We start from the raw sequence: 12,889 nt of genomic DNA, 5'->3' as shown, positions 1-12,889 counted from the left end.
GTCAAGCTTTTGTGGGTCAAGCTTTTACGGGTCAAGCTTTTATGGGTTAAGCTTTTGTGGGTGAAGCTTTTGTAGGTGAAGCTTTTGTAGGTGAAGCTTTTGTGTTGAAGCTTTGCAGGTGAAGCTTTTATGGGTCAAGCTTTTGTGGGTCAAGCTTTTGTAGGTGAAGCTTTTGTGGGTCAAGCTTTTGTAGGTGAAGCTTTTGTGGGTGAAGCTTTTGTGGGTCAAGCTTTTGTGGGTCAAGCTTTTGTGGGTCAAGCTTTTGTCCTTTTATGGGTTAAGCTTTTGTAGGTGAAGCTTTTGTAGGTGAAGCTTTTGTGGGTGAAGCTTTTGTGGGTGAAGCTTTTGTGGGTCAAGCTTTTGTAGGTGAAGCTTTTGTGGGTCAAGCTTTTGTGGGTGAAACTTTTGTAGGTGAAGCTTTTGTGGGTAAAGCTTTTGTAGGTCAAGCTTTTGTGGGTCAAGCTTTTGTGGGTGAAGCTTTTGTGGGTAAAGCTTTTGTAGGTCAAGCTTTTGTGGGTCAAGCTTTTGTAGGTGAAGCTTTTGTGTTGAAGCTTTTGTGTGGAAGCTTTTGTAGGTGAAGCTTTTGTGTTGAAGCTTTTGTAGGTGAAGCTTTGGAGTTGAAGCTTTGTAGGTGAAGCTTTGGAGTTGAAGCTTTTGCTGGGTACCATGAATTGATTTTGCTTCACACTATCTTGATCAAGATAGTGTGAATCTTTTGAGAATTTGTAGTTGTCCTCCATTGATGAAGCTTTTGTTGGTGAAGCTTTTGTGTTGAAGCTTTTGTGGGTGAAGCTTTTGTGTTGAAGCTTTTGTGGGTGAAGCTTTTGTGTTGAAGCTTTTATGAGTGAAGCTTTGGAGTTGAAGCTTTGTAGGTGAAGCTTTCGAGTTGAAGCTTTTGTTGGGTACCCTGAATTGATTTTGCTTCACACTATCTTGATCAAGATAGTGTGAAGCTTTTGAGAATTTGTAGTTGTCCTCCATTGATGAAGCTTTTGTTGGTGAAGCTTTTGAGTTGAAACTTTGTAGGTGAAGCTTTGGAGTTGAAGCTTTGTTGAATTTCCCGATTTTTTTTTTTTGGGAAACTAGAAATTTGAAAAATGTGGGAGAGACAACATATACAAATCTTGCTTCCACACTGTTGAGCAAGAGATTGTGATGCAAGCCACACCTTGTAGTAGTCGAAGGTTTGGATGAACCATATAAATTGAATTTGCTTCAAAGGTTTGAGAATTGTAGTTGCCCTCCATTGATGAAGCTTTTGTTGGCACCATAAATTGGTTTTGCTTCACACTGTCTTGATCAAGAGTGTGTGAAGCTTTTGAGAATTGTAGTTGAACTCCTTTGATGAAGCTTTTGTAGGCACCATAAATTGGTTTTGCTTCACACTGTCTTGATCAAGAGTGTGTGAAGCTTTTGAGAATTGTGGTTGCCCTCCATTGATGAAGCTCTTGTTGGCACCATAAATTGGTTTTACGTCACACTGTCTTGATCAAGAGTGTGTGAAGCTTTTGAGAATTGTGGTTGAACTCCTTTGATGAAGCTCTTGTTGGCACCATAAATTGGTTTTGCTTCACACTATCTTGATCAAGAATGTGTGAAGCTTTTAAGAATTGTGGTTGCCCTCCATTGATGAAGCTTTTGTTGGCACCATAAATTGGTTTTACTTCACACTGTCTTGATCAAGAGTGTGTGAAGCTTTTGAGAATTGTGGTTGCCCTCCATTGATGAAGCTCTGGTTGGCACCATAAATTGGTTTTACTTCACACTGTCTTGATCAAGAGTGTGTGAAGCTTTTGAGAATTGTGGTTGAACTCCTTTGATGAAGCTTTTGTTGGCACCATAAATTGGTTTTGCTTCACACTATCTTGATCAATAGTGTGTGAAGCTTTTAAGAATTGTGGTTGCCCTCCATTGATGAAGCTCTTGTTGGCACCATAAATTGGTTTTGCTTCACACTGTCTTGATCAAGAGTGTGTGAAGATTTCTACGAGTTGTAGTGTTTGCATTGTTACAGAAGGGAAATGTTTGAAGCAGATGCAAGAGGGCTAAATAGCTTGATCTTCGTATGCCATGCACTGAAGTTGTTGTTGGCTTGCAATAAGACTTTGTTGGTAACTATAATTCTTGTTGGGCATAAGTGCTCCCCTAGTTGAGTTGTCAAGCTTGAGGGTTTTTGATTATTTGTGAATGCTAGGAGTTCACATGTACAAGTTGTACCACTTGTCTTCTGGTAGGTGGAATGAATGATGAGTTGCTTTCATCACTTGGTTGGTGGTACGAAGGTGAGTTCCTTCTTCCCTTGGTTGGTGGCATGAATGGCAAGTTTCCAAATGATATTAGAGTACGGGTTGTACATTTCATCACCTGGTTGGTGGCATGAAGGAGAGTACATGTTGTACATTTCATCACCTGGTTGGTGGCATGAAGATGGGTTCCTTCTTCACCTGGTTGGTGGCATGAGTGGCAAGTTGCCAAATGATATTAGAGTACGGGTTGTACATTTCATCACCTGGTTGGTGGCATGAATGGCAAGTTACCAAATGATATTAGAGTACGGGTTATACATTTCATCACCTGGTTGATGGCATGAAGGAGAGTACGGGTTGTACATTTCATCACCTGGTTGGTGGCATGAAGATGAGTTCCTTCTTCACCTGGTTGGTGGCATGAGTGGCAAGTTGCCAAATGATATTAGAGTACGGGTTGTACATTTCATCACCTGGTTGGTGGCATGAAGATGAGTTCCTTCTTCCCCTGGTTGGTGACATGAGTGGCAAGTTGCCAAATGATATTAGAGTATGGGTTGTACATTTCATCACCTGGTTGGTGGCATGAAGATGAGTTCCTTTTTCACATTTCATCACCTGGTTGGTGAGAATAAGGGCAAGGTGTTTAGGCACATTGTAGCAAGTGTCGAATGGCACAAAGTATGTTGAACCCTTTCGAAACACAGTTGGCTTATGTATGGATGTGTTGGAATGTATGATGTTTATGTATGAATGTGTTGGAATGTATAATGTTTATGTATGAATGTGTTAGAATGTATGATGTTTATGCTGATTGATATGTGTGATTCTTATGAATGTTTTGCTATGCATGAAGCGATCCATGTTTTTGATATGTGAACCATGTTGGTTGTAACACTTAGCATCACATACTTTGTGTCAAAGTATGCATGTTGAAGGTCTGAGTTGGAGTATAAGGGTAGGTCAGCGTAGACCAAGTGTTCCAGTGCTAGGAACGTAAAAAACTCAGAAGAAGTTGTCTGAAATCCCTATTCTTTCAATATTTGCCGAATGGCTTGTGTGACAAAAGATCTCAAGCGGTTGAGAGTCAAAACATTTGTAATGTGTATGCCTTCTTATAATAGCATTTCCTTCAGTACCTAGTCCTCAACTTTGAAAGAGTGAGGCTTGGTCCCATAGTCATAATAGTCGACTGTACGTTCACCCCTGGTTGTCTTGATACGAACTTTTATCCCTCTTGTTGTAATGGGCTTGCTAAGAGTAAAAATCCTTCCTCTTACCAAGAGACAGATACGTTTGGTGACTTAGCGAGTAGCTAAATGAGGCAGGAGATGATGTAATGGGTGTCTGAATGGCCAAGATCTCCTTACTTGGTAGAACTTGACTTCCATTTCCCACTTGTTGATAAGGGTTAACCATATGGGGGTTCCCTTGGTATGTCATTGCTTCGGCAGAGGCGTGGTTATAAGCCTGTGCCATCACCTCAGAGTAAGTCTTCCAAGTGTTGGCATTGATCATGTACTTAAAGAAACAATCACATAGGCCTGCCGCGAAGGCCTTGAGGGCGGTCTTGTCATCTGCCTCAACGCATCGAGAATACTTATGGCTGAAGCGACCGGCATACTCTCGTAGTGGCTCGTCTAGCTTCTGGTGAATAGTATACAAGTCATCTATAGAATGCAAGCGATCGGTCTGGAAGATGTGTTGAGAAACAAATAGTTTCCTCAGTTTCTTAAATAAGTTTACTGTCTCAGGTGGAAGACGGAAATACCAGTTTAGAGCTCCGCGAAAGAGGGTGGAGAGGAAGAGAAGACATCGCTCTTCGTCGGTGTGCATCTTATATGCCATGGTGGGCTCAAAGAAGTTAATGTGTTCAATTGGGTCCTCCCTTCCAGTATATAGTTGTAAACCAAGCTTTTGTTTTGTCTTCACTTGAAGGGGGTGTCTAGGATCCTCCTTGTGAGAGGGCCAGGCCTGGGTTGGTTCTAGTCAGGTATCTCGGCTTAACGTTCGACCTTTAACTTGTTTACTTCTTCAAGGAGCTGTAGGAAAAGGGGGTCCTGAGTGGAGCCATGTACCATTGGAATTTTCTTTCGTAAGTCTCCATCGCCTTTTAGAAGTAGGAAAGTTTGAGCAAGGGCGTGTGGCTTTTTCTTGGACTCGCCGTACTAACTTCTAGGGTAAGTCTGTCGGAATACCTCAGTCTCCTGTACCTTTATGTTCCTCTGGGACCTGCTGTTCATTCCCTAGATTAGCAGCGGGCCTGGGTCGTGGGAGGGGACCGAGTCTTTCAGAAACCTTTGGGTCATTGATCTTCGAGCATATGTGGAGGGGATTCTCTCGACGTTGCTTTAGGAAGTCTCGGCAGTCACAATAAATGGCTTTTGATCCTTCCAACCTTTCTGCAATGAGGTGTCTTCCTCCACTTCTCCTGTTTCGGGTCGAAACATCTGGGTTGAGAGAAGTCTCATGTTGATCAATGTTTTGATGATTAGCTCGCTCCTCATCAGGGATACCCATGTCAAAGGGAGGTGACCCTCCGTGTTGGGGGGTACCCAGATGATGGTTGATGTCCATAGGGGCAACGAGCTCGCGTGTTTGAGTACGTCTAGTTTCGTGGAGCGTCTCAAAGAGCTTCTCATATTGCTCTTAGAGGACCTTATTCTTCATTGCTATCTTGTTGTTCTGAGCTTCTAACTCATCGACTTTAGCTTAAAGAGCAACCCTTTTTTCTTCCTTCTTTCGTTGCTTCGCACTAGGTGTAAAATGGGTATCATTCTGTGTGCTATGGCTTCCTTCGCTCCCCATGTTGGAAAGGGATGCCTGGTCAAAAGAGAGTGTAGGAATGGTGGAAACCAGCTTGGCAAAGCTGAAAAGAGTGGGAATAAGTGTCGTTCCCACAGACGGCGCCAAATGTTGATGCACAAAATCAGCGAGGACTTTGGTACAACAGAAAGTGTTAAGTTTGTGACCTTCGCTAGATTGCTCCGGTCACTAGTGTGGATAAGTAAGTAAATGGATAGGGACAACGAAGCAAACACAAGATGTACGTAGTTCACCCAGATTGGCTACGTCCACGGAGTAGAGGAGTTCTCATTAATTGTGAAGGGTTTACATAAGTACATAGGTTCAAACTCTCATTTAGTGAGTATTAGTGAATGATTTAGTACAAACGACATTAGGAAATATTGTGAGAGAATGATCTCTATTTATAGAAGAGAGTTTCTAGTTTCATTTTGACATTGACGCGTGTTGTGTTGTGATTGGCTTCTGATGTTGACACGTGTCGCGCTATGATTGGCTTCTGATGTCGACACGTGTCGTGCTGTGATTGGCTTCCTGGTTGGAGGGAAACTCTTCTGGGTCCTTGACGATATAACGTTGACCGGTGCTCAGTAGTTTTGGGATTGGTTAAGGATGGTACAAACACCAAGCATAAAGCATCAACAATACCAAGGGGAGTGAGCACATCTATCTGGCAGCCACACTACGAACGTAAATTCCAAGGGCATTTATGAGTTATTCATGAGATTTAAATTTGTTATATTCTTCAATAAGATAAAAACTGATGTCATTAATTCAAATAATTACAGTTCTTGACACACTCTGACTCGAATATCCACGTATAACCAAAATTAAAATGTGTTGACCGATACCCAAAAGGTGCCAAAGCCATAGTGTGGAAATGATGCGTACAAAAAATATAAAAATAAAAAGAAAGTGGAACAGAAAAGAGAAGTGAGAGTAGAGGAGTATAAAATAAATAAAAGAGTTGAGTGCCCAAAGAGAGTGATGAACCATTAAGTACTAGTTTGGTATTGTGGTGCTTTTATAAAAAATGGGTATAAAAAAAAGCTGAGCTAAAAAAGGTGTTTGGTAAACATTTAAAAACAACTTATTTTCACAGTTTTGGGTGAAAAAAAAAAACGGAAAATGTGAAGCAGCAAAAATAAGCTTATTTTCACAAGCACAGTAGAAGCAGTTTTTTTTTTCCAAAGTACAGCAATACCAAATCAGCCCTAAGTATAATGGAAACTAGAGTATCTATATCAAATTGACATCAGAGCAATTAAACATCTACAAATGAAGTAAACAAATGTAACACATCTGAAGATGTTAATTACAAGATTACTTAGAAAAGTCCCCACCGTATCACATAATTTGCAAATGATACTACTTGAAGAAGCATTTGTATTTGATAACAACCTTGGACATCCGTGGAAATAGCGAAATTCGTATAAGAAATTTATACGAGTCCAAATGTGTTGTTTGCTATGGATCAGCAATGTAAGATTAAAATGAATGTGGTTGAACACTTGGATTGTAATGATATAATTGTTGATCTTTTTCTTCAAAAAATGCAAGAGGATAATTTCTTAAAGGTTAAAATTTAAGGACTTTTGCTTAGAGTGGTTGTATGATTTTGCTTTTCATCATTGGAGTTTAGGTAAATGTCTCCCCAACCCCCGTTGTGGCATTGTATGTTTGTTTTTCCTTCAAGTAATATCATAGAAGTATGAGGGTCTAGCCTTCCAACTTCAACCGGGCTCTAATCATTTTTAAATATTTCTTTAATATATGTTTGTGTATTAAGGAAGATACATTTGAGCGTTCGCCTCGGGCTCCAAAAGAAATGAAAGGCCGGCCCTGTTGTATCGCCACATACACAGTCCTCGTGCAGCTAGCTAGAGAACCTTCGTAGAATAAGCTTATTACTAATTATATGGACATCCATTGGAATAATAAAAAAAAAAAAATTATATGGACATCCATCGTCATTCATGACATTTGGGACATCTTTAATAAAAAGAAAACGATTTGTTAATTTTCTCGTATTTTATTTTAATAAGACTAGAAAGAGATGATTAGTACTAGAAAGACAGAATTAGTACTAGATTTTGGATTAATATTCTCCCCCTTCCCTCTTTTCATCACCTTCCATTCTTTTATTTTACATTCTCTTATTTTGTCTTTATTTTGCTATAAAAAATTAATATAAAATATTGACATGACTTAATCATAACCGTTCAAATAAGAAGAGAAGGAAAAAAAAAAGAAAAAAAAAAAGAAGAGAGAATCCTAATCCCTAGACTTTATAGAGAGTAGGATTTGCATAACATTCAACGGTCAACCCATCAGGCAGCTAGAAGCCTGCCTCGTGAAAAAAGACCTCTAAAAGGAGAAGCATCCAAAGTGTGACCGGCCAAATTTAAAGTCAAAGATTAATCCCCATTGACCGTTTCTTATTTCTTACTTTCTCTGCCAAACCCATTCATACATTTCAATTTTTAATCAAACCCATTCATATATTTCAAACTTTAATCGTAGGAAAGGGAAAGGCGGAACTAGGAAAGTTAAAGTACGCTAATTTTTATCAAAGAAGATTGGGCTCCTTTCAAATAGATAACTTTGGCTATCTATGTTTTAAAATTCCGAAAATTTACTCTAAATTATTGCCCAGATAATGTACTTCCGTTCTTATTTACGACAAAAGTTTAATTCTTGTGCTCGTTGCTCACATTGCGTAACTAAACAAAAAAAAAAACATTTATTTGTGCAAAATCAACAAAACTATGATGCACAAGAGTAGGATAGTACAAGGATCACTCACACACCTTTGGTTAAAGAAAAAGTTGTATGAACAGAAAGTGAGGAATTATTACGAAAAGAGGCTATCTATATGAAAATCAAATAAATAAATAAATGATTAATTGTTATCATATCCACTTTGCTTCTCCTTTGTATGAACTTTTCTTTTTGGTTTAAAGAATTAATGAATTAAATTGTGTAATTAACTAAACCCAAACTGTTTCCGTTTCTGGGTTCATCATCGTCTATCTGAACAAGACAAATGACCAAAACGCCATGAAAATAGTAACCCCAGCAGCAATGCAGATCATGTCCAAAGCCTTCTCTCTCCTCTCCTTTCTCTCTCTCCTCTCTCTCTTCATCTCCAAGTACTCTTCATACTTTGCCTTCCCCTTTACCTCCTTCCTCCTCTTCCCTCCCTCGATCGCCCTCTGCAATATGACCAAACTCTCCCTCCCGTTCAAATGATTCCCCTCCATTCCCTCCATCTGCATGCTCACCTCCCTCACGTGCAGCTCCCTTCCTTCACTCCCACTCCTCTTGCAAGTCACCACCATCCCGCACTGCACATACTCCCCCTTCTTCTCCCCCGCCAATATCGTCGCGAACCGCAGCTGTATCTCCCCTGTCAGCCAGTGACGCTGCACCGTCACTGCCGTCCGGCTCGACAAATTTGCTGCCCTTTTCCGGGTGGGGTCGATCACGATCCAGCTCAGGCTCAGGTTGTCCTCCAAGTGCTTCAACGACTTCTGGTCTTCCCCGACATGTTGGATTGGTGTCGGGACGGTTTCTTTCCGGTCAAGTAAGTCGACCCGGAAAGGCGAGCAGAGGAACCACCCGGATTCGGTCTCGGACTCCTGAACCTTAGAGAAAATGAGCTGGTCTTTGTAGAAAATATCGACGGCCGAGATTAACTCCGCGGTGGGGGACGAAGGGCTGAAATTGAATTGGGAGGGCGAGTGGTCGAGGAGCGGGAAAGAGTCGGAGAAGAAAAAGCGGTGACCGCCAGGGAAAGTGGAAATGAGATCGTTGACTCGTGGATCGGTTATGGAAGGCCATGTGGCGATGCTGGCGTCCCGCCAGAGTTTTTCTTTGGCGGAGAAGCTGTGTAATTCGGACGAAGCGCAGGAGGCTGCAGCCAAGGTCTGGCCGTCGAGGCGGGTGAGGATGTGAGCCGTGATAATGTCGGGATGGACGACGGAGATTGAAGGCCGGTCGCCCTGATCGACGGCCAATGTTGTTACAGCTGAAAAGCTCATTGTTATCGCAGCAGAAGGTTTTGAGGTTGTTTTAAGAGTTGTGTGTTGAGTGGTGACAAGAAAGGTGTGAAGGGTTGGGTTTTATAGTGAGGACACTGGCAGGAGTATACCAAAGCTGAATGGTCAAATAACGGTTTCAAAGCTTTGAATCTTAAAAGGAGGTTGCATTCAATTCAGAATTTTAAAAGACTTTAACAGATTTATAAATTCATAGATTTTTTATGAAGTTAAATTGATTTGTAGAGATTTCATACAAAATTTTGATTCAATTCCTTCGAAATCTCATGAGGAGATGTGAGATTTGTGGATGCTTAAAATACACTACGAAAACTCTCCAATTCTCCCTAATTCCTCAACTTTCTCAAATTCTTTAAAATCAATTTCTAATTGAATACACCTGGAATGTTATAAATTTTTTTTAAATCCTAATTGAATACACCTGGATTTCTAAGGATTTTAATAAACTTTCTTAAAATTCTAATTGAATACACCTTGAATTTCAAAGAATCACTTAAAATCCTGATTGAATAATCCTAGATTCATTAAAAGAATCAAAATCCCTCAAAATCCTAATTGAATACACCTTAATTAATTAATTAGTTAAATAATAATTAAACTAGTTGCAATGAAGGTGCAGGCAAACCTTCTCCTTGATTAATTTGTATAATTTAATATTTTGGAGTCGGAACACAAGCGTTTCATATCTTTTTTTCCCTTTATTTTAGTATTGACAATTTTATAACTTCTTTAAGATTTAAATATATTGTGTTCACATCTCAAATTATAATGTGTTCTTTTGTTTTTATATATTTATTAGTTGTAGATTATAGTATTGATTTGAAGAAGGTTGAAGTTCTATCATAAAATTAATTAGTAATATGAAGTAGTCTAATTCTTATAAACACATATAAGGTTTTTTTTTCCTCTGATGTGGGAATCGGGATTCATACTCACAGCATAATTTTGGTGGGAATTGGGAGAGTGTTCGGTTTCACGTATTCTTTTTGAGTTCTTTTGCAATATTTGTATATTTATTTGATTATTATTTACAAAGCATGTTATTATTGTCTTAACGAAAGCTAAAGCTTACCAGACCGACTCAATAGGTTTGGGTATGTTCTAGTTTTGTGTTTGGTATTAAGTGCAAAATGTTATGCACGGAAATTTGTTCTCAACTTAGAGAAATTAATAGATGTGTTTATAAAAGTTTCAAATCTAAATATGAGCAACCACATGCACTCTTTGCAAGAAAATAAATTACTCTGTGTAAAAATTTAGATTACACTAAGTGATAAGTTACTAATTTGGTTTACTTTTATGTTAGTTTTTTTTTTTTTTTTTTTTTTTTTGTATGTCTTAAGGTTTTCTAGTAGATAAATATTAATTGATTTCAAATTATTTACTAGGTTTATGATTGCTATCGTGTAAATTTAGAATTAGATCTTTATATTACAGTAAAACCTCAATATAAATGAATGCTCAATAAATTAATAACCTCGGTTAAATTAAAAAAAAAATTGGTCCTTAGTTGGGGTAGTGTACTAAAATAATAATCTCGCTAAATGCATCAAATATTTGTTTTTTTATTAATGAAATCCTTTAACGTCCATGAAATATATAAATTAATACTTGATGAAATACATAAAAGAAATAACATTATAAAAATTTGAAATACATATTTAGGAATAACTTCTAGTGTCTCAATTCAGCTCTTTCTCAAATATGCTTATAAAGTCGGTTGCCTTTTCTTTGTAGCCAAACTGAACTGAACCTCATCCTTAATTTTTTGCAATGTTGTTTGAACCCAAAATTTCACCATCGGCTCGTGCAATCAAAGCTGATGAGTAAGCATAGCTCCATACCGTCGAATAAAAAATGAAGATAATTTTATTGTGAAAGAATAATATTATGATTTTTTTTATCAAAATAATTAATTTTTATTGATGAATTATCTTGTACAAGATAAATGGGATGCAAATCATATCTCCAACTTAGAAGCAAACAGTACAATTCGAATTGGTCTGGCATATTCAGCATATGGGTGTGTGGATTAGGGCAATGAGGTTTTGCTGACAGTCTACAGCGGCAATGCAACTACAAACGGATTAATTTCATGAGATTAATGTATGCATGGATAGATCATGAAGAAGCCTAGATAGGCCTGGCTTCTGGTGATGATGTGATAAGCCTAGGTTTTTATTCTGAAAAGTCACGGATAATCATGAAGGACAAATGGCACATGCTCCTATCTTGTCATGAGGTATGTGGATGGTTTTTGATAAAAAATGGTCTCTTAAGTGACTAGGTTATGTTGCAAATAAAATGCAATTTATTATGCATGCATGGTTGCACCTGGACCAACATGGTGGAGAAAGAGAAGTTTCTATTCGAATATGATGCATTCATTTGGTCAGGTCACGCATGTGGAAAGATATATTTATCTTTTGAAGGAGAATTAGGAGATAGCCTTTATCATATCTTGGAGATATTGGACGACTAAGGTGATTGGACACAAGTTCTGAGTCAACGTAGCAAATAATGTTCTACAAAGTTAGAGTGGCAATTGGACTCTGCAAAGCTATCAGGCTGTGCCAAGCAAAAGACAACCACTATAAATACAGAGTCGCTTGCAACATTTCAAAACCCAACATTGATATTTTATCCCTTTCTTCCTGCCAACACATCTTCAGTTTGGATAAACAACGCTGTGAAGGCAACCGGCGACATCTTCAGTTTGGATAAATAACACTAAAGTCGTAGAATCAGCCGACTGAGGAGCATCTTCAATTTGGATAAATAACACTGCTTCGAGACTGACTGGTTATTTATCCAAGTCTCGCTCAACAAGGATTTTTGAGTCATTGTTGGTAGAGTTCATCAGCCTTTTCGACGAAGTGAGGTGTTACTAGATTACTACATTCGGCACATTGGAAATTGAATTTGAATTAGAACCCGAAGGCCAAGACGTGTTCCTTCCATACCCGCAGTCGTAAGTTCAAAAAGTTAGCAGTGCGCCTAACGCCACATCAACATATTTTACACCCCGGTAAAAACTCGGCTGACGAGTTGGCACGCCCTGCACACAACCGAAGGATGTAGTTAGTTTATTAATTACTCGGCCTGCGCGCCACGTAGGCTTGGTAGTTTTCAGGGTCAACATTTTGGCATGCCCAATGGGACCCCATGCTAAAACCATGAAGTTCATATGATATATCAAGATTTCAATCCGGCTCCACTTAGGGCTGGTTTGGTATTGCTGTGCTTTGAAAAAAACTGATTCTGCTGTGATATGAGAATAAGCTTAATTTTGCTACTTCACTTTGTCAGTTTTTTTTCACCCAAAATTGTGAAAATAAGCTATTTTTAAGTGTTTACCAAACACCTTTTTGAGCTCAGCTTTTTTTGATACCCACTTTTTATAAAAGCACCTCAGTACCAAACCAGTACTTAACCGATTGGATGCATTCGTAGTTCAACTTGATGCGGAACGGATCCTTGAAGCATATAAAGAAAGGCAAAAATCTTTCTCTCAAATGATAAAGGTGAAAGTTCATCATAGCTTACAAGATCAATGGTTAAAATAATATAGAGATTGATTTTATGAGTGGCTTGATAAGAAAACAATTTTCAGTTTTGGATACAAATCAATTCCATTAGAAGAATGGTTGGATCAGAAGGCTGGGGGGCAATTTTTCAATCCAGCCACAATCAAAATTCGACCTAAGAAAATTGTCAAATTGGCCGAAGAAAAACCTAGGCCACATGTTTTTTTGGTTGAGACTGAAAGTGTGGTAG

At 38.7% G+C, this 12,889-nt stretch overlaps 1 protein-coding gene across 1 annotated transcript; it reads right to left on the bottom strand.

The window, feature by feature from the left end:
* Positions 1-7,925: 7,925 nt before the first annotated feature.
* On the bottom strand, positions 7,926-9,142 carry LOC103436102 (F-box protein At2g27310-like). Its single transcript, XM_008374517.4, has one exon. The coding sequence runs from the start codon at positions 9,092-9,094 to the stop codon at positions 8,081-8,083; it is 1,014 nt and encodes a 337-aa protein (XP_008372739.1). The 5' UTR covers positions 9,095-9,142; the 3' UTR covers positions 7,926-8,080.
* Between the last annotated feature and the right edge of the window lie 3,747 nt (positions 9,143-12,889).

This window comes from Malus domestica, chromosome 11 (genome assembly GCF_042453785.1).
Source record: "Malus domestica chromosome 11, GDT2T_hap1".
Taxonomy (NCBI): domain Eukaryota; kingdom Viridiplantae; phylum Streptophyta; class Magnoliopsida; order Rosales; family Rosaceae; genus Malus; species Malus domestica.
Note: the sequence above shows the minus strand (reverse complement) of the source record. Positions and strands in the feature narration are given on the sequence as shown.

Bases quoted from the DNA above. Each gene is read 5' to 3' on its own strand.
- LOC103436102 (XM_008374517.4), bottom strand. From the start codon at position 9,094: ATGAGCTTTTCAGCTGTAACAACATTGGCCGTCGATCAGGGCGACCGG.